The 20,763-nt window shown below is 33.2% G+C and overlaps 2 protein-coding genes across 2 annotated transcripts in view; one reads left to right on the top strand and one right to left on the bottom strand.

The window, feature by feature from the left end:
* The window catches only part of LOC128187711 (guanine nucleotide-binding protein G(o) subunit alpha), a 29,489-nt gene extending 20,317 nt beyond the window's left edge, over nucleotides 1-9,172 (top strand). Inside the window, exons 8-10 of the mRNA XM_052858196.1 lie at nucleotides 792-921; nucleotides 1,225-1,378; nucleotides 6,585-9,172. Coding sequence (XP_052714156.1) covers nucleotides 792-921; nucleotides 1,225-1,378; nucleotides 6,585-6,772 — 472 coding nt within the window. The 3' untranslated portion in view covers nucleotides 6,773-9,172. The remainder of the gene's footprint in view (nucleotides 1-791; nucleotides 922-1,224; nucleotides 1,379-6,584) is intronic.
* Nucleotides 9,173-14,755: 5,583 nt separating this feature from the next.
* Nucleotides 14,756-20,299, bottom strand: LOC128189153 (THO complex subunit 6 homolog). Its single transcript, XM_052860640.1, has 13 exons — nucleotides 20,220-20,299; nucleotides 20,002-20,117; nucleotides 19,005-19,069; nucleotides 18,743-18,797; nucleotides 18,374-18,463; nucleotides 17,991-18,039; nucleotides 17,776-17,853; nucleotides 17,486-17,588; nucleotides 17,145-17,197; nucleotides 16,725-16,793; nucleotides 16,142-16,255; nucleotides 15,612-15,740; nucleotides 14,756-15,009 (listed from the first exon to the last, which is right to left on the bottom strand). The coding sequence occupies exons 1-13, from the start codon at nucleotides 20,226-20,228 to the stop codon at nucleotides 14,920-14,922; spliced, it is 1,020 nt and encodes a 339-aa protein (XP_052716600.1). The 5' UTR covers nucleotides 20,229-20,299; the 3' UTR covers nucleotides 14,756-14,919.
* Nucleotides 20,300-20,763: the final 464 nt, after the last annotated feature.

A 20,763-nucleotide genomic window follows, 5' to 3' on the forward strand; every position in this document is an offset into this window, starting at 1 on the left:
CAAATTTAAAGGCAGATGGATTTTCATAATAATTTTTTTTTACAAACATCTTTCTCTTTTCTTTGTAAAATGGACAGATTAGAATAAAATGAAACTCGTCTTCAAATTGTGATAGCAAACATAGCTTACAAAATAGTCATAGATCTAATTAAAAAAGAAAGCTGTCACAGGGTTGAACATGCACTACTTGTGTGCAGTTTAAAATTCAAGGAGAAACATGCGTATGGTGGTTGTCAGTTGACTATCTAAGAGTTTCAAATATTCTTAAGAATAGCCGGTACGATTGAAAATATTTTATCGATAACATAGACCTCTTGCTACTTAATTACCGGTATTATCAAGGTCACTGAAAATTGCCCTTTAGAGTGACACAGATAGTAGTCTTGCAAGGGGGGGGGAGGGGGGTCCATATTTAAACTTGTGTAAAATGTAGGACTGACATAGTTAGTCTAGGATGGGGGAGGGGTCCATTTTTATGTGTACAATCTTCTTCGATATGAACAGAACAGCAATTGTTTTTTTGTTTTTTTGGTGTATTTTGCATACACCATACTTTATTACATACAGACAGCACCAGGCTGCAATATGGCAACCTTAACATCATAAAATTCGAGATTAAAGCAAAATAAAAGAGAAACTATAATTCGTAATAATTTCTAGGATAGATGCCATACTTCATAAAATTTTATGGAGCGAACAAGGCCTCTGGGTTTTTTGAGAGCTTTTTTTTAAAGTTATGTTTGTATATAAAAACTGAACAATCTGTATGTACCGTGCATTCTTCTTTGTAGATTATTCGATGTGGGAGGTCAAAGATCGGAACGGAAAAAATGGATTCACTGTTTTGAGGATGTAACCGCCATTATATTTTGTGTAGCTATGAGCGAATATGACCAAGTTCTTCATGAAGATGAAACAACCGTAAGTTTAAAAAGCATGAAGGCACCATTTAGATTTTATCAACCATTACATAAATGCATGCAGTGTAAAGAAAAGCTTGTTACAGTCAGATTCTAATGCATTTAAAAATAATATTTGAATGAAAATCCGTAGTTTTGACTGCTCAGATTATGTTTTTCTTTATTTGGAATTTTCAAAAATTCAATTGGAATCTCATTTTCTTCCTTTCTAAAGTTTTCTTTCTTTAATAAATAATATACTAGTAGAGTGATACATGTACTATACAAATGAATTTTAATGTATTGTTTGTCTATTCCATTTCAGAATCGAATGCAAGAGAGTTTGAAATTATTTGATTCTATCTGTAATAACAAATGGTTTACGGATACCTCCATCATCCTTTTCCTTAACAAGAAGGATCTGTTTGAAGAGAAGATTAAGAAATCCTCTCTCACTATATGTTTTCCGGAATACACTGGTAAGTTCTTGCATTAAAAAAAAAAATAAAATCACCGACAGTTCAACTAAGATATCCGATCTCCTAAATGTTGTTGGTGTATAACTTAAAGCGCATCATATATATATACAAAATACATATATTAATTTTCCTTAACGGGGACTAAATCTAGATTAAGTTTTAAAAGTGAAAAAAAAAATTGTTAACTTTTAGATACCGAAAAAGTGCATTTTTATAACCAACGACATTAGTAATAAGTATTTTGCTATGAAGGAAATGGTCTGTTGACTGAAAAATTATGATAGAGTGTTTTGTCGGTGGTAATAGATACAAAGTAATATTGTATTTGAGTCAATCGCTTCCGCAGATCTTGGAAAACAATCTAAAAATTCTTGCTTAAGCGTCCTTGTCGACCCTCTTCTCATATACATTGAAACAAATAAAGAGAAATTTATTATCGTGCGAAACTGGAGTCAAACTTCAGTAAAGCCAATAGCCTAAAATATACCACAGAAGGGACATTCGAAATTGACTAGGGAATACTTCATACTGATTTTGGGCGTCTCCTTTTTGTACTAAATTTCCGAGCTCTGTCGGAAAGGCACGAGAAGGGTCTATAGGAATGGGTTTTCATATCGAAAAATGACTTTTCCCGAATGCATGGTCTCATTCCTGTGATTGCTTCAGTGTTTTGGGTGTGTGTGTGGGAAGGGGGTTGGGTGGGGTGAGGTTCATTGAATCATCATGTCATTCCTTAGCTCGTATTTACATGTTGGATACTTCTTCATTAACATAATTTACATGTACGGTCTTTAGTCTAGCCGCTAAATACTGGTTTCCGGAATTATCCGAAACAAATTCGGAATAAACTACTTTTCCACACCCGGTGGCTGAATAGAATAGACAGCTTATGTTCCTTCTTTAGTAACAATAAAGGTATTAATGATGTGTTGTCTCTGGGTTTTTGTGGTCTGTGGTCTAGTTGTATTTATAATATATTGATAATTTATTTATTGATACATGTAGAATCATTTTAGAAGACCTTGGACTTTCGGTAGGACGTAGCTATCCATTCTTGTATCAAAACAAGTTAAAAATGACGCCGGTTTCGAGTGAAATATACATAGATTGCGTAGTCTTAACTCAAACACCATACAAATATCGTAGATTTCAAAGAGCCATGGTTGAGTGGCCAGCAAAGAAATAGACAGGCCTACGTCATATTGCTGTCTGACAGAACTACCCAAAGACCAAGCTCTTGTTAAAATGGTTTTACCTGTAAACGATTGTTGAAGACTTCACATAATCTTGTACAGAGGAAACTTGGGTTGTAGGAGGTTGAAGATGATCCTTGTATGCTATTTTTACACATGCTACCAATCTTTTTTTTTTTTTTTTTTTTTTTTTTTTTTTTTTTTTTTAATTTTTTTATTTTTGTTTACACATAAATCCACATACACACATATTTCAGACATATTTCATACATTTCAAGATTCTACATATTGTAATAACTTATTAATCTAAAGAAAACATATTAGCTGTGTAGTGTAAAAACGTGTTTTTTTGAAGAAAAAAAATAAATAAATAGATGATAGCAGTAAATGAAAAGAGAAAAAGGGAGAGATACAGAAGAAAATACAAAAATACAAAAGAAAAAAAGGGGGGGGGGGGTACATTATCAATATATTTGTTCAAGTCAATATAATTTTAAAAAAAGAAAGAATAGTTTAAGCAATCACAGATGTCATAAAACTTGTTATAATTTCTCACAAATTGTTTGCCAGCGGTTTTCATAATCTGAGTATCTACAGTTTTTCAATAGCATATATTTTTCAAGCAGAATCCTGTTTTTTATTATTTGTTTTACTAATTCAAAACTTAGATGAGGGTTTTTGTTATATTTGGTAGCAAAAATATACCATTTAATAACCATCAATATTAAATTATACATTTTATAGATGCTTTGTTTTAGAAATTTACCAAATAAAACAGATTTCCTATCAAAAACTATGGAAATATCAAATTGATTTAAAAACCATTCTTCAATATTACACCATAGTTCTTTTACATAGAAACATTCATAAAACAGATGATCAATTGTTTCAATATTTGTTTTACAGAAGCTACATAAGGGAGAATCAATTAATTTCAACTTGTGCAGATAATAATTTGTAGGTATAATTCTATGTAAAATTTGATATTGAAGCCAGTTGAGTTTACTTTCTTGGACCGCTTTAAAACAGAGACAGTAGATTCTATTCCATTCTAAATCGGTGAAATTTTCTCCAAGATCTCTCCATCTAATTGATGATGTTATCGGTTCTTTTTTATTTTCAATTAAAATGTTATACATTTCCTTACATCCTTTTGTATTCCTATAAAAAAGATAAATAGAGTTTGGAATTTTAGGTCCATGTTCTTTGCTCATATCTGTATTATCTATGTGTTTTTTTACAGCTTTTTTTAGACCTGCATATTCAATAAAATTTGTATTCACTTTCATGTTATTTAGTATTTCTAAGCTAAGAAAATTCCCATTACAGTCAAACAGATCACTAGTTAGTGTAAACCCTACTCTAAAATATTTTTTTAAAAATACTGAGGAATTTCCTATCAGAATGTTTGGGTTGTCCCATAAAAGTTCATTATTAAATTGTTTTTCAGTTTGTTTACTTGTTGATTTTATTACTTTTGCCCAGCTAAGTAACACTTCTTTCCAAAATAGATTTGGTATTTTTCTAATCATTTTAAAAGTAAAATCTAATCCTCTTTTCCATAAATCTGATATTTCAATTTCTAAGGTTGTTTCTAAAAGTTTTACCCATTTTGCATTAGAATTAATTAATCTTTTTATCCAGCTGGATTTAAGAGCAGTGATAAATGCTGGGTAATCAATCATTTTTAGCCCTCCATATTTATAATCTTGTATTACAGTGTTTTTCTTTATTTTATGCATGTTGCATCCCCATAAAAAGTGGTACAAATCGTTTTCCAATTTTTTTATCAAGTTTGTATCTGGATTGGGTATACTTAATATTAAGTGATTTAATTTTGGTATAATTAATGATTTTATTATTCTAAGTCTCCCTATCGGTGTTAGCTTTCTATGTTTCCATTGATTCATTATTTTATTGATTTCTGATAATTTAGGAGAATAGTTTAGCTCGGACATTTCTTCAAGGTTAATTGAAAATTTAATTCCGAGAAGGTCAAATGCTGTGTTGTTCCAGTCTAGCTTCCATCGAGTATGGTGAAAAACATCTTTAGAAAATTTTTTGCTACCTATCCATACCATTTTTGTTTTTTGGAAATTAATTTTAAGACCAGATATATTTTCAAAGAAGTCTAATTCTCTTAGAATGCCATCAAGTGTTAGGGGAGAGCCATCAGAAATAAGGGATGTATCGTCTGCATATTGGGACAGCTTATATTCTACATTTCCAATTTTAATACCTGTTATGTCTTTATTATTTCGAATTATTATTCCAAGAATTTCTGCACATAGGAGAAAGAGATAGGGCGATATAGGGTCTCCTTGTCTGCAACCTCTTTGAGGGTATATGTAATCTGAGCTGAGCCCATTCTGTAAAACACATGACTTTATTCCTTTATAAAATGTATTAATCCATTTTTTGAGCTTATTACCAAAGTTGAAAAAATCTAATGTTTGATTGATAAATTCCCAGGAAATTGTGTCAAAAGCCTTTTCAAAATCTATTAGCATAAGCAGTCCAGGAATTTGTTTATAATCTGTATATTGTATAATGTCATAGATTAGTCTTATATTTTCTCCAATAAATCTTCCTTTAATGAACCCAGTTTGGTCTGTATTTATTAGTTTATCTAAGTGTACTTTAATACGTTCTGCTATACATCCTGATGCTATTTTATAGACAACATAGACTACCAATCTTTTTGTCTCAATCTCGGTAATGCCTTTTCCTTATGGAAGTGTAGACACACAGAGGAAATGAAAATACATAATGAATTGACGGCAAGAAAAAGGGATAGAAAATTTGTTTAATCAATTTTTTTTTCATGACTAAAGATTGGATCTTTAACCAAAAGGAGCGATTTAATTAAAGAAAAATCCATATTCTATATCTGAAGTACTTAAAGTATTTAATGTCGAAGTTGACTCGGAAGTATCTAAGGAATGCCAACAGTTTAGGAGTGAGTTTGTTTATCAATTAAACTTGACACTTTCATTAATAATAATTGATTAGTATGAACTAGAAGGGCTCTGTAAACAATGTTTTCCGTAAGTTTTCATTATAGTTGCTATTTCGGAGCTAATAATGAAAGATTAAACAAAACAGTGGGGAGCAACTAACCTTTAGTGTTAAAATGTATTATAGTTTTCAATAAATTAAAACTGAAAATATGATATCAATATTATTAATGGTTCGATCTCGTCTATTCCCCGGAGTTGTCTTAAAAATAAGATAGTTAAATACATGTACGGTATATATATGTCGACATATATCGATCTTACTAGGTGACATAAAAACCAGTCAAGTCGACATAAGAATCCGACAAGTCAACAAATAATCTGACAAATGATGGCAGAACCATGCCACCATCATATGATTTTCTCAGGCGAGTAATTTTCAAATTGGGGATTACTTGCGGAAGTAATTAATACGATAGATATTTCGGCTCTATCACAAACGTTATAATTATATGAAAATCAGTGCAAGTGTTGTGTGATGGAACCACTCAATATTTAAGGACACAGTCATACATGTACACACATGAAGCATGAAATGTGTCTATTATGTTGTACTTGCAACAACTTGAGCAACGAGGCTCTTGTGTGGTTTTAAAAATATTGAAACTGTTTGCAAAACTACAACATTTTAACTCTTTAAATACAATTGATTCCAATAGGTATCTTTAAAACGTTGAAACGCTAATAGTAGAAACGACCAGTTGCTCTGCTAACCTGTTTACCATCGCGCAAGCGCACTAGTTAGTTAGCGGAGTATTTCAGGAGAAGCAATACAGTTTATAAATTACTTTTGAAGCCGAATTCAATAGAATTTACAAGACTGTAGCTAACGCCAAACTCATTCAACAATATTGAAATAAGGACGTTTTGTAGAGTTAATTAATGACATATCCTACATGACTGTTTTTTTAATGTCTTGCATATATATGAAACTCTTGTTCTTGTATCATACTATGTGCAATTCTGAATTGGTATTCTTCGCTCTATTTTTTGCAGGAAACCAAACTTATGAGGAGGCAGCTGCCTACATTCAGGCCCAGTTTGAAGCGAAGAACAAGAGTTCAACGAAGGAGATCTACTGTCACCAGACATGCGCAACAGATACTAATAACATCCAGTTTGTATTTGACGCCGTTACTGACGTCATCATAGCCAATAATTTGCGGGGATGTGGCCTGTACTAGTCGAAGTCAAACTATTTTGAGCCTTCTGGACGTAAAAAAACACTTACATACTACAACAACAACAAAAAAATCAAGACCATACACGAGAACTTGGACTGTCTTTTTTTACGGAATTGTCGTATGCCTGACGAATCTCTCGAGGGCTTGATCCATGTGCAAGTTACGTAAGAATGCGAGTGTCACAGACATTTCTTTTCTACTGCCAAGTGTGCACACCCAAAATCTAAATATATTGGCAGAATTAAAAAAAATATATATATTGAACGACTTTGCTGCTCACTACATATGAATATGTACATGCACACATACAATATTGAATGCATTATGTAAGTGATAGTTTTTTTCACAAAGTGATAGGTTAGGATTATCCAATTGAGTGAGAGAGACGTGTTATGACTCGTCCGATGATGGGAGAATGGTTCACCATTTCGAGTCACCGTAGATTACTTTATTGTAACCATGGTACCCTTATAGTACAATGCTCCTGGCCTTTTGATTGTGTACCTTTGTTAGTATGTTTGTCTACATGTGGAGGTCAAACACGTGATTCATTCATGGCTAACGCACCTGTACATCCAAATTGATGTAATTTGTATCTATGGTTTGTTGAAAACGTATATTGTCTATTTATAACACAATTTTTCCATGATTTTCGCAGTCTTCTCAATTTAAAAAATGAAACCTTTATAAGAGCTTGTCGATAAGGATTTTGAATCAATTAGAGAGCTAGAGAGAGAGAGAAAGAGAGAGAGATGAAGTAGCAGTTAAGGTAGCTTATTGAGAATCTCGTTTTCAAACTGGCCTTTTCCTGAGACGCAAACACTCAGAAGTGTTCGTTGGAATCTCTATGTGTTGTCGGTGTCAAGGTCATTCATTTTCTAATCACCTTTGAACGAATGTGTTCCTCTGCTTGCTATCTAGCCGTTATAGTGAATGTCTGTGTTATTTATATAAAACAAAATGGAGGCAAGTAGTTTACATGTGAAAGCCAATTCAAATTTTTTCTGGTATGTGTGGTGTGAAGTCAATGCATTATCCGTCATGAATTTACTTAGTAACTAATTGATATATATGCTTATTCCAGACAGTTTTGACTTCTACGTGATAGCATGTACTCTGTTGCTTTTTTGCATATTGGGACCATGTAACTATAGCAACAGGGTCATGTTTAGATTTGACCTCTAACCCCTTTTGACGTGATGCCTCATCACTGAGAAAATGGTTAAGGTATATGTTTTCTATTTTGCAAAAAAGCCCAAGTTATGGACTCTTTATTGTTGTAAAGATTCCATTACACTTTTTCTTTGTAAAATGGCGAACCAACATTCCTCTTGCTGCCCATTTCGTGTCATGTCTTTATAAAAGTGCTGTAGCAAGGACAAGAGTTTAGTCTCTTCCGGTTGCTACGATTGACTGTACATCAACGTTCTGTTTATAACTTACTTTAAGTGTACTGTGTGTTTCAAAACGCATATATATTGATCCTATCATAAACTTTTTTTATTATGATTTTTCAGTCAATATTGTAATTGAAATGGTGGTAACCTCGTAGTGTAGAGGAGTAATATATCTGTGTTATGGGGTGGGTGCAATACAGTTCATTACCTCTATATAAGATACGACAGGAAATTTTTTTGTTTGGTACTCATGTTAAATGGGACAAAATTTGTCAATGGAATACCATTAACTCATAAGCCTCTGATGAATTCTAGTCAAGTTTTTGAGACATTTTAACACGCTTTCTTACAAGGGTTATCTGGACATTATTATATTTAAGCTGATATTTATATTGGTGTTGTTTGTCATATAAAAAAAAAATAATGACCGTGTCGAGAACTGTTTCATTTCTTTTAAGCAAATGAAGTGTATACATACTCGGTAGATTTTTAATGTTCTGTGTCGCATTGAAATCATTTCAATGTTTAGCTTGGGAAACAAAGTCAAAAAATCGGCTTCATGTTGAAATTATTTCAATATATGTTTATTGCTATGTGTTGACATGTAACAAAAAAGTTGGTACTTTATCAACTTTTTTTGAGATCACGTGATTTTTTTCTTGGTCATGTGGTCAAATTGAATTTTAGCTTGATATTCCACGTACGTCACGTGATTTTGTGACAGCTACTTGATCATTAAGTGTTAAATTGTCAATGGTATATATACATACATATATATATATTAATAAATATAATTGTGAACTTTCATTAGAATAAAGAAGACAAGTGTATAGCGCTGTTCTTTTACTGAACCCAAACCCTGTACTGGGCCCCCATTTCGTTTTAAATGAGGGCTCTTTGGAATCTCACAACCGTATATCAAACTGCAGAAAAAGAAAAGCTAGAAATGTCTTTGTGTAAAACTCTCCATTTATCAAAATAAAGTCCTAGTATTTATCATGAATATTCGTGTTCTTTATTTGTTATTTTCAAAGCAAACTATTTAAAGAAAATATTGGGGATGTCTGAAATATAGGCTTGCTTCATTCAACAGTACATACTTTTAGATTGAATCCGTGCGATTGTCTTCTCCATCTATAGAAAGCTAATGAAAGATAGAGGCTATTATTTTGATATATTTGAGATCATTAAGAACAAGTCTAATCCGAAGGGAACTTCTCCCATTTTCTTGTGACGTAATATATCGGATTGTTGGTGGCTGTTCACATTTTATTTGGGTCAAATGTAATTCACACTTGAGCACTGGTTATATGTTTAACCGTTTTACTACATGTATAACTGTTAATTTAATTCATACATCCACGTCTTCTTTAAGAACTTCATCTACTGACGTCATCAATATTTGTGGTTGGCCCCCATTTTCATCCTATTTTTTTCAATCAGGGTTAAACAATAATTATCGATAAAACTAAAGTTCGTAATTTACATATTAATGTTTCCGTATTAGAAGTGGGATACATCAGAATATAAGGGAAGAATAAATTTAAAAATTCTGATCGTCACATAGGCTTCTATTGATAAAATTTTAATCCATTTATGTATCATTTCCTGTTTATCGAAAAGTGTGTAAACATTTTATCATATCCTCTAAAATAATATTGATGCACAGGTAATCAAGAGAATTTCTTGAAATCCACACTTTTGGGGGAAGAGAATGGCCCTTGGCTAGAGAAGATGCCAACCCTGATATAACAGAGGTACAAGATGTCACATCCTGTCCGACATAGTCCAACGCACTACGGGTCCGGATTCGAACTACCGACGCCCCACCACCACCACCATTTGAAATCCACGCGCACCCTACATGTATATACATATTTATAACTTTCGTTCTCAACCTGTTCCTCGGCGGCCCAACAACAGATCCAAAGCTCAAAATATGCTGCATAGTATATTGCATTCAGTTTCAGGACTTGTAGCTTTTCTTTCTTTTAAATTCTTCTAGTACATCCCCCCTTCTTTTATATTTTATCAAGTGCGTGCTCATTAGGCGGAACTTAATATGTAAGCAGAAGAAAAATACAGGCCACGCCTGCTGTCCAATCCTATTACATTTTGAAATTTAAATAAAATATTGTTTAAACTGTTAGGCGGAACCGAAACCGATGATTAAGGGGTATGGGTAGCCGCGGTGGGTGCCGCTTTCTTGATAAAATTATGGCATAACATTGTATCTTTCATAACACTCTTCTTCCTATCCATTTCAAAATCACCCCCCCCCCCCCCTTTAAGGCCCAACACCTATTGCAATTTCAAAATATTCAGTGCTACGATGTACGTGTTAGAAGGATATGCAAAAGTAATTGTTTTTTTTTTTACCTCATGATTAAAATCAATAGACTACTTAGAATATGTACATGTATTATCCAACATTCCTCCTCGATCCTCTGTTTATAGCGTTTACAGAAACATTCTTTGAGTATTATGAGGTGATCAAATACGTACGGTCAAATCGTGATCGATCAAACCCAATAAAGCCCAAAAGGCTTTATGATCAATTTGAATGATTCCTTTTTACTTATTTTTATATTTTTTTTCAGCAATTTATCGATTAAAAGAAATACTAAATTAGTCATTGATGAAATAAATTGCAATATACATTACAAAATCGATTCGTATAGTATTATCTTTGACGAAGATACTGGAAACTGAATATTTTAACACAACGTTATATAATTGTTTCAAATACATAATAATCGTGCATGTCAAACAGTTCAGGCGTGTACTGAAGGTGGTACAATGCATGGGACACATATATGTCGATATAAATGTGGATAAAAGTACATTATCATCAAAATATTTTCACCGTTTTAGAATTTTCAAATTTTACAATATTTGATCCAATAAAATGTTTGAAAGGGTAAAAATTATAAAAAGACCCAGCGGAAGTCGAACTTTCGCTACACTGTTAGAGGCAATAATTATAGAAGAACATAACAAAATAGTGTCCCATTTCACCGAAGTTTTGATATAAAACATTTCTTGAAAGAAGGATAACTCTAAATATTTACATAATGTCACAGCCTGTGTTAGAAATTAAAACCCGATCTAACCAGTTTAAATCAATCTGACTGTCATCTTATGAATCATTACACATACATGTGATTCTTGAATTTTTAAACTGCCTTCCAACACATAATACTTTGCAACGTTGCATTCATTGAGATTTTTGGGTTAAATGTACGTAAATGTAAATACATGTATGCTTAATAATGATTACATCGCGAAAATGATCGTATCTTGTACCTTTGAATGTTATTATTCTCTATTGACATATCGAATTAAACTTAAGTAATTTTGAGAACTCAGAGAGCACAGTATTGGCATCAGACCACCAAATACGACGTACATTTATGAAAATATCGACAAAAATGATAATTTAATTACTATAAATATTATTTTAAATATGAAAAGCGAGCCCCCACCCATCCACCAGTGTTTTGTGGAATGGTCTCTATTGTTTTGCAACCAACACTATTCACGGTAATTTTTTTGATACCAAAACATATTATTAAAATTCAGTTATATATTCAATGCCAAATATTTTCGCGCGTTGCAAAAACAGGAAAACAGGGGAAAATCTGATGAATGAACATATTTGACATGATATGACTTTGGTTAACCAACAGTTTCATCTGAGAAATAACAGGGTTTTTCCATTTGCTAATTAATTAACGAAGTCTTGAAACTTCTATCTTCTTGTTTTGATCTTGATGTTTTCTTACTATCAACGCTACACAATACAGAATCTATAGAAAGTTTATCAGATTCCCGAAAACAGCATTTAATCTTATTTTTTTCACCTCTGTGTTTCAAATAAGATTTCCAGTAGTTAATATACATGTCCATTCATGTACTTATCAATATGTAAGCAAAAGTTCTATAATTTCTTCTGTACCGAATTTTTTAATTTTTAACCTAGTAATTTAAAGGAGTGCATTGCATTACTACATGTAAATATTTGGTTGATATGATCGTAAGAAAGTTTCAATGATAATCTAGCAATAGCTTTGTTGTGCATTATAGCAATGTCATATACAAGTATATAGTCATCCCTTTGTCGACACTTTATGAGAGAACTTTAATATCAATATCTGACCAATTATACATGTACTGCAGACTTTAAAAGACCCACTAGTGTTTAGAGAATGGTTTACTAACCATGCAGTCGGCGGAAGGCATTTAAACTGTTTGTTGACAACTCAATAACAAACTGGTTGAAGCTGTCCAACTAACGGTCGAAAAGAGGTCTGTATGTAGTATCGTAAACTTCAAATATTGTGTCATAGATCTATATCAACGATACACATTGTAAATGTGTATTGATTATTGTATTCATTGTTCATATCCTGTAATTCATGCACAATGGTGTGGTTGACTTATTTGACGAATCTGATAAGACTGTATGTACATGTACTATAGAAATCGATACATCATCAAAATTAAGATATTTACATGTAAAACCTAGTACAATGTCAGAAATTGGGTAGATTTGATTGAACTTTCATTGATTTACTGAATGCTTTATAATCGTATAATGCTTATTGCTTACTAGTATATACCTAAAAGGGGGAGGGTTGTAAAGAAATATGATTCAACCCCAACCCTCCTTTCCCCTCATAAACACACACTTACATATACATGTGCTTTGTGTCTTAGTCTCTTCTGATCAACGAAACATTCTTCTAGAACAATCATTTAATTCATCATTTTCAGGCACGAGGAATAGAGGTAGACGACGTCCTTCGTCAAATATGGGCGACTTTGACTGTAGTGGCCTTGATTTTAGCGGCTGTGATTTGGGCGGATGTGACTGTGCCGGGGCGAACTGTGACACGTGTGACTGCGGCGAGTGTGATTGTTGCTGCTTTGACTGTGAGTGCTCCGATTTGGGTTGTTGCTGTGAGAGATGCGCCTGTGATGACCGCAACTGTGGTAGATGGATGGAAGGTTGGGAGGGGACTTCGTGTGAGGGGTGTTGCAATTGTTGCGGAGTTTGCGTGAGAGACTGTTGCTTTGACTGTCGAAATGTTTGGTGTCAGGTACCCCTGTGCCAGATACATGAAAGTTGCGAAGAGGACTGCGGTTGCAGCGGCGACCGGTGCAATCTCGGTCAAGGCCAATGTTGCGGGCAGCCGTGTGGATACTGGTGCTTGTGTCACTGCTATTCTTGTGACCCCTGGTGTGTCTGGCCAACCTCAAGTTATCATGGATGCGATTGCCATTGTTGTACTCAATGCTCCAAAAGACGAACGTGTCGCTGCTGTTCCCATGACAACCGATGCGAAAGCGAGGTCTCGGTTAAGGCTAAGGAAGGCGGTGTGATAAATAAACAACCAACGGCTGATGGAGCAACTACCGTCACAGTGGTTACTACACAACCTGTTTAAATCTTCTTTTTATAAATGACTTATAAATAAGTTTGTCATTATAATAATCAAATACAGTGAAAGTCCAGTCTACCATTCCAGCCATTAAATCATTCCTATAAATTGATTAATATTCCTCTATGGCTATCCATTACTTTATAATTGTGCAAATTTTTTTCTTATACATCTACATGTATATATCATTATTATATTATAGGACAAGCTCTTAAGTAAAAAATGCTCAATAATAATTAACCCGAATCATTCAACCCTCAGAACAATACCAATTAGCTTCATTTATTTCTGAAATATTTATTTTTAATCCTGTCACACAGTAATTTGACCTAACCTGTCTACATAACACTTACAAGAATAAAGGTATTTTATTGGCTGTCCATGTAGTCTGATATCTGTACTTGAACTTAGATTGTATGTAATGTGTGTACAATATTTCTTACATATACTGAATCATTTATGCATTGTATTGACAATCTTTAACAAGTACGTTTTAACTAAAATACAAAATTAATAAATCTTTTCATGAACATGTTAAATCATTTGTGTAATGTCTATTCCGGCTTATCGTCAACAGAACAAAAAAGCTTGGCTCTTGCATTATTTCTACAAATCAACCTTATTGCAATCCACATCATGATGGCATTTTTTTTATCACATAGGCGTCGGAACCGGGGGGGCTAGGGGGGGGCTTAGCCCCCCCACTTTTTTTGCAAAGTTATATCTAACCATTAGAAACATAGTATGATAGAGGGTTCAGCCCCCCCCCCCCCCACTTTTTCTTGCAGGGAAGATTATTGTTCCTAAATTTACCTTGAAAGATTGAGAAGTTGGATTCAGAATTAAACTAGCCCCCCCCCCCCCCCCCCCCCCGGATTAGGAATTTCGTGATTTTGGAAAAAAAAAATTTGGTAAGTAAATTTTTTTTTCTTTTGAAAGTATAGGTATGGTATACTCCCCCCCCCCCCCCCCCCCCCCCCCCCCCCCCCCGGATTAGGATTTTCAAGATTTTGGGAATTACTTTTTCCTCAATATTTCTGAAGATTAGTCTAGCCCCCCCACTTTCAATTTGCTTCCTTTTCCTCAATATTTCTGAAGATTAGTCTAGCCCCCCCACTTTCAATTTGCTTCCGACGCCAGTGTATCACATATACATGTTATTACATGTACATCAATTATCTTAGTGAGCTGCTTGTGAATGTTGATGTTTTCAATGTCACTAGGCCATCTTGTCAACTTGTTGAATTTTATATAAGCGGATGCCAAATGAACATTCAATGTACAAGCTACCACTGAAATCCTAATATTAATCAGGGGTAAGAGAGAATGAGAAAGCTCTATATCCAAAGTTTGTGCACACATCTATCTTATAGCTGCTACCACTGGCACAGAGAACCTGCAAAACCAAAATAATCAAACATTGGTTAAAAGCCTTATAAATAAAATAAATTTATTCTATACATTGTTCATGAAATATCATTAATTATCATATATTATTATGAGCAAAACTACTAAATACCGGTATCAATAACTGTATCATGAAAAAGAGAGCCCAAATAATTGTGTCTCACATTATGACCCAGAATTTGCAGTTAGCACCTGAATATTGGGTCAAGACAATTTTTGAGTTTACAGACATGTGCATAAATATAAATATTCTGATGTTTGGTAAATCAAAATGAACATTTTAACAGAGGACAAGAAAGTACTTCATACAGGGAAATATTAGCCCCTGTTTTATTTTGCCCCTTTTGCCCTCGTTGTCATTGCACAAATTTAAGACTGTGCGAATTCTAATGTCTTAAATTATCTCTCTTTAATCACAACTGTGTCTGAGCAAATTCAAGATGGGGCAAAACTGTTTGAAAGTGTAGAGGGGAGAAAATTACATGGTACAAAAATACTAGAAACCCTATTTACAGTATAAATTCAATCAAAATTAGGAAACTGGCATAATTAGGAGCAACGGTTGGTACAGTGAATGTTCATCAAATTTACCTTGTATTTGTCATCATTTTTGTTGACGGAGACATTGAACACAGACGTTGGGGTACAGGGAACTTTGGCTTTTTGGTCACCATTCACAAACCAGTGGTTCACAAACGGTTCAGTACCTGCAGAAAGGATCTACAATAAATATAGGTCAAAAGATGGTCAGTTCTAGTCAACTATACATGTATGCCATGATATATAAATATATAAACAGAGATAATGCGACAAATTCATTCAGTTACAAAATGTCCTGGCCCTGGGGCCATAAAACTGAGATGAGCTCACTTTTGATCTAAGTCTTACTTTTACAAATGGAACAAGCAGTGAAAAAGTGGGACTGAGATCAAATGTAAGCTCATCTAAGTTTAATGGCCGCAGGGCCTGATGTTATTTATATTGAAACTGTTCCACAAAATTATCAAATATGTTTATGTATCAGAAAAAAATAAAATAAAAAAAAGTACAACTATTTAGCTGATCACAAAAAACAACAGAAAATTACTGGTACAATAACAGAATGTGGGACCATATCTTACCATATCATCGTAGAACTGGACCGTTTGTTGACACGCTTTTGGAGTATCGAACACAGAGGTAGCTGTCATAGAACGAAGATGCCATAACGACATTTTTGGACCCCCTCCACACACCTTGAAATACAAAATAATGTGTTTTTTAAAAACTTTATTATAATAAAATCATTACTGCTTTATCCTGGCCACAACATGCACTCCACATGCAGTGCTTTAATTGTTATTAAACATTTTTCTTTGAAAAAAAATCACTATTTGAGTTGGTTCTATACAGACAGGCATACGGTGAAAGAGTTATTTTCAACCAACCACACTTGTCGAAGATTTTTGTAAAGATGGAATGATATTGTTTTTTTAAGGCAAAGAGTACTTGTCACCTACAGGACACTCTGAAAAAATGCCCCTTTTATAATCGACAGTACTTTATTAGAATCATTGTCAATGTTAATTTGTAATGGTAGATAAACACAATGATCAGTGAACCTATAGTCTTATTTACAATAAACATGCTTAAAATTGCTCGTCAGAACTTTGAATTATAAAGTTGTACATAAATGGTGAGAAACAAATTGCCTGCAATACTTACCAACCAATCATTGCTGCTGTCCATAGCCACACATCCCACCCATTTACCCAGGCTAGGCCTGCAGCAACTCTACAACAGAACAGGAGCTATGAGAGGAAAGCATATTTTTACTCCTATCTAAAGAAACAATTACAGTACATATACAGTAATTAAACCGTTATGATTTGTTATCAACTCATGAAAGAATTGAATGAAAGAAAAATACAGAATGAAACAACATAACCTGTAAGATAGCAATAACTACATGTATGTACCTAAAGAATTGTTTATTTTTGTTATATGTGTACTTGCATTTTATACTTCTTAAATCTAAATGTACAAATGTATCATTTTTTAACATTATTTGCACATAGATGCAGGTTTAAAGCAATGGAAATGTAGGACTGTTATTTACACATAAAAGAGCTTACAAATACAAACCTCTGTTTTGTGAGGAACAATGGAGTACACAGGCTCAGCACTGTCTCTTACATCTGTTGGTGAAAATACATATAACTTGTGTCAAGGCGGTAGTAAAGGAACACAAGTGTATGTGAAGCACTCAAAAAATACATGGAGTTCCAGAGCCCTAGCAGTGGTCATTTACATTATCATTATCTATAACAGTAAATTTTAGGAAGGAATGTAGATCAGAACATAACGATAGAGCATGCGTCAATCTCATAAACATTTCATCACTTGACCAAAAACAGCTGCATTACAGTTCTTTTTCATTGAAAACAACACCTTAATAAATGTGTGTGTGTAGACAAAACACTGACCCCAGATGTTGACCGAGCCGTCCTCAGATGCAGAGGCCAGAGTGTTCCCATCACTCTTCAAGGAGATGTCGTGTATGTAGTCCGTATGACCACTCATGCATAGCTATTGAATATGAAATTTGCTAAAAAAGTTAGTGTGACAACTCATGGTAGCCTAATGTATACAAAAATTTACATCTCATAGATATATTTATTTCTTTGAATTGCGCCTTACATTACAATTCAAATTCCGGTAATTCATCAATTGGAATTGATATCATTAATTTGAATTGAATTGAATCTCTTCTCACCACTTGTTTTCCAGACTCTAGATCCCAACTGTACACATTCTTATCACCACATCCAGCGAACAGTGCTGTCCCTGTCTCCTAGCAACAATAAAGATAATGATATACCGGTATATCATTGTGGAAATACATTTAAATGAAACTGCTGGTACCGAGGCTCTTTTTTAGTAAAAACTTTTAGTAATTAAACTCATTACTTCTCTTGATGTGATACACACCTGCTGATCTACGACTAATGTATTCACTTCTGGATTGGAAAATGGGCCCCTGTTAAAAAGAACAGAACTATTTTTTGATAATCTTGTACAAATTATCAATATAAAGAGTGAGAGGTTTTACAACCAATGATAATCAGAAAATTCAAACTTTGTAAAAATATAAAATTTAGTATAATTGAACAAAATACGTGATTAAGCTGACTTATTGCAAAAAGTTGAAAGTAGTCTTTCAAATTACATTTTACATTCTAATTCAAGCCATTTGATAACATTTTTGCATGTGCATATATATCAGTTGATTTTGATGGAGGAACTTCAACATTTATAAGACCAATTAACATCAGAATTCAATATGAAAATGTGTGTTTATATTTTTTTTTTACCTCTTGGGTATAGAAAAAGACCACACAATTCTTGGACTTTTGTCTAAAATCTCCTTCCATTTCCATGCACAGATGGGGCCATTTCCTGCACTAATTAAAAAAAATTGATACATAATGTCACAATGCAACAACTTTATCTGAAAAATCTGACTTACTTTTAAAATTTAACATCAGAATTTAGAAGAACTGATATTCAAAATCTACATCATAAATTATTATTTAATATTGAGATTTGTTTTCTCACTTTTTTTATGGAACATTTGTTCATTTTGGCTTTCAAATTAGAAAATTAATCAATTCAGAAGAAAAAATATATTTTTGAAATCTCTTACAATTTACTGTGATACAGAAAATTAAACTAGATAATACCTTATCAGCAGATCTCCTGTTGTTGCTAAACAATAAAGAGCACCATCTTCACATGCTACAAAAGGAAAATAATTATAAAATTTGATTAACATGATTAAGTAGCTTCCTTTAAGAATTTAGGGAAAGCATGTCAGTTTCTATAAATTGCATAATACGTTAAAAGGTTCAATGCACATCAATTATTAGGAAATTTAAGCTAACACAACTTGAATTTTAGTGCACACTGTACATTCATATACCTGTGATTTTATCGAGAACTTACCTTGAAATGAAAATATTTGTTTCCAATTACCCTCTGAAGCATCTGGGGCTAGAGCTTTAAAAACACTGAAAGATATAATATAACAATGAAACTAACTTTATGAATACTGGTAGTAAATAACATTAATAAAATAGATTGGCAACTATTTCAAGTTTTCTGATATCTCTCAGCGCATATTGTTTATCATTTTTCAGGTCTTCTATTTTTTAAATCATCAAAATTTCCTATAATCATTGATAATGAATTAAATCCTATTTCTTAATTGTTCAGAATATATACATGTACCTATCTATCATTTATTAGTAAATACTAAAAATTTAAACAATGACAGAGAAGGAGTTTCAAATAGCAACAGTCTGGTACCCTTTGTCATGATTTTCTTGTAATGGGATTGTAATGGGATGGGAGAAATACTGACAGACCAGACCAGGATTAGACCTGGGGCCCCTGAATCTCTAGTCAAGAGCTCTATCACCTGATCATGAGCTATCTGGCACCGGTATTTAAAACGGTCTTACCGTCACATTCCTCCCCCCTTAAATGATCTACTTTGAAGATCACATTGCAACACCAGGATTTCCCCTGGCAAGAGGTGACCTGTCAATTCTAGATGTTGGTCACGGCATATGTAGATTTAATTTAACCTCCATCAAACATTCTTACCGATTAATTGTACATGTCGATGCTGTTTTAAGAATAAAGCTGAGTCCAGCACATATTCAAGCTACAAAACAGTCATATCCATGACAGAGATGCCAATCTTTTTTATTGGTAATTCTGATATTATATATTATTACAAACCTCTGAAAATATTATAAATAAAAGATAAAAGATTATTAAAAGAAACTTCTCTTAGATTCTGATGTACATGTGATGTATTCTCTTTTGAGAGGTGGACAGGCATAAGCTACATCCATGTAGGCTATGCCTGTCCACTTCTTAAAAGAGAATAGATTCTGATGCAATGTAAATTTACTTACACGTGTTTATATTTTACCTGAAAATTGATATTTTCCCATAATTGTTGCATGTTGCTAAATAATGGCCACAAGGAGAAAAACACTGAGAATATACAGTTGTATGGAGCAGTTTCCTGGCCTCTAAACTTTTGTCCTGAATCAAATAATTAATAACATGTCGATCAAAGCCAAATCGTAAACAAACCAATTAATCATTCAACTAACTTGAAAATCAAAAATTGTTGACGATACTTACAAGCTTCATGGTTCAATTCTAAACTAAAATTTTTGTGACGGTAGACCGAATTTGTTTTGTCCGCCGCGTTGACATTGAACATCGAACCCGATCCAAAAGCATGTATTTCTGAACAAGTCTCAGTCTGGTTAATTCTCTACAGTAGGTTTCTCTGACTTTCTCGTGGTTTTTTCTTCTTTTAAACAATAGTGTGTGCATTATTTCTTCCATTTTTTAAAAAATAAAATCACAGTAAAATAAAATAATAAATCGAAGTTCTTTACTAAATATATTAAAGAAAATTTTCTAAAAAATGATATGTAACAATATCAATGTGTCAGCAATATATGGCTTTCTTTTAACAACTTTTTATAGATGATGTGTTTAAAAAATAACCTTTTACCTCGATTGGATTTTGCGCTGGATCTGTAATTAAGTCAGAGGATATTCATTCATTCTCTCTTTATTTCCTCCTTAAGGAGATTTTGTAAAGCATAACATATTTACACTGTTATAAATTCAACACATAGTGAAAATAGATATATACAAAATAAGAAAAGAAAAG

The sequence above is a fragment of the Crassostrea angulata genome, chromosome 6 (genome assembly GCF_025612915.1).
Source record: "Crassostrea angulata isolate pt1a10 chromosome 6, ASM2561291v2, whole genome shotgun sequence".
NCBI lineage: Eukaryota > Metazoa > Mollusca > Bivalvia > Ostreida > Ostreidae > Magallana > Magallana angulata.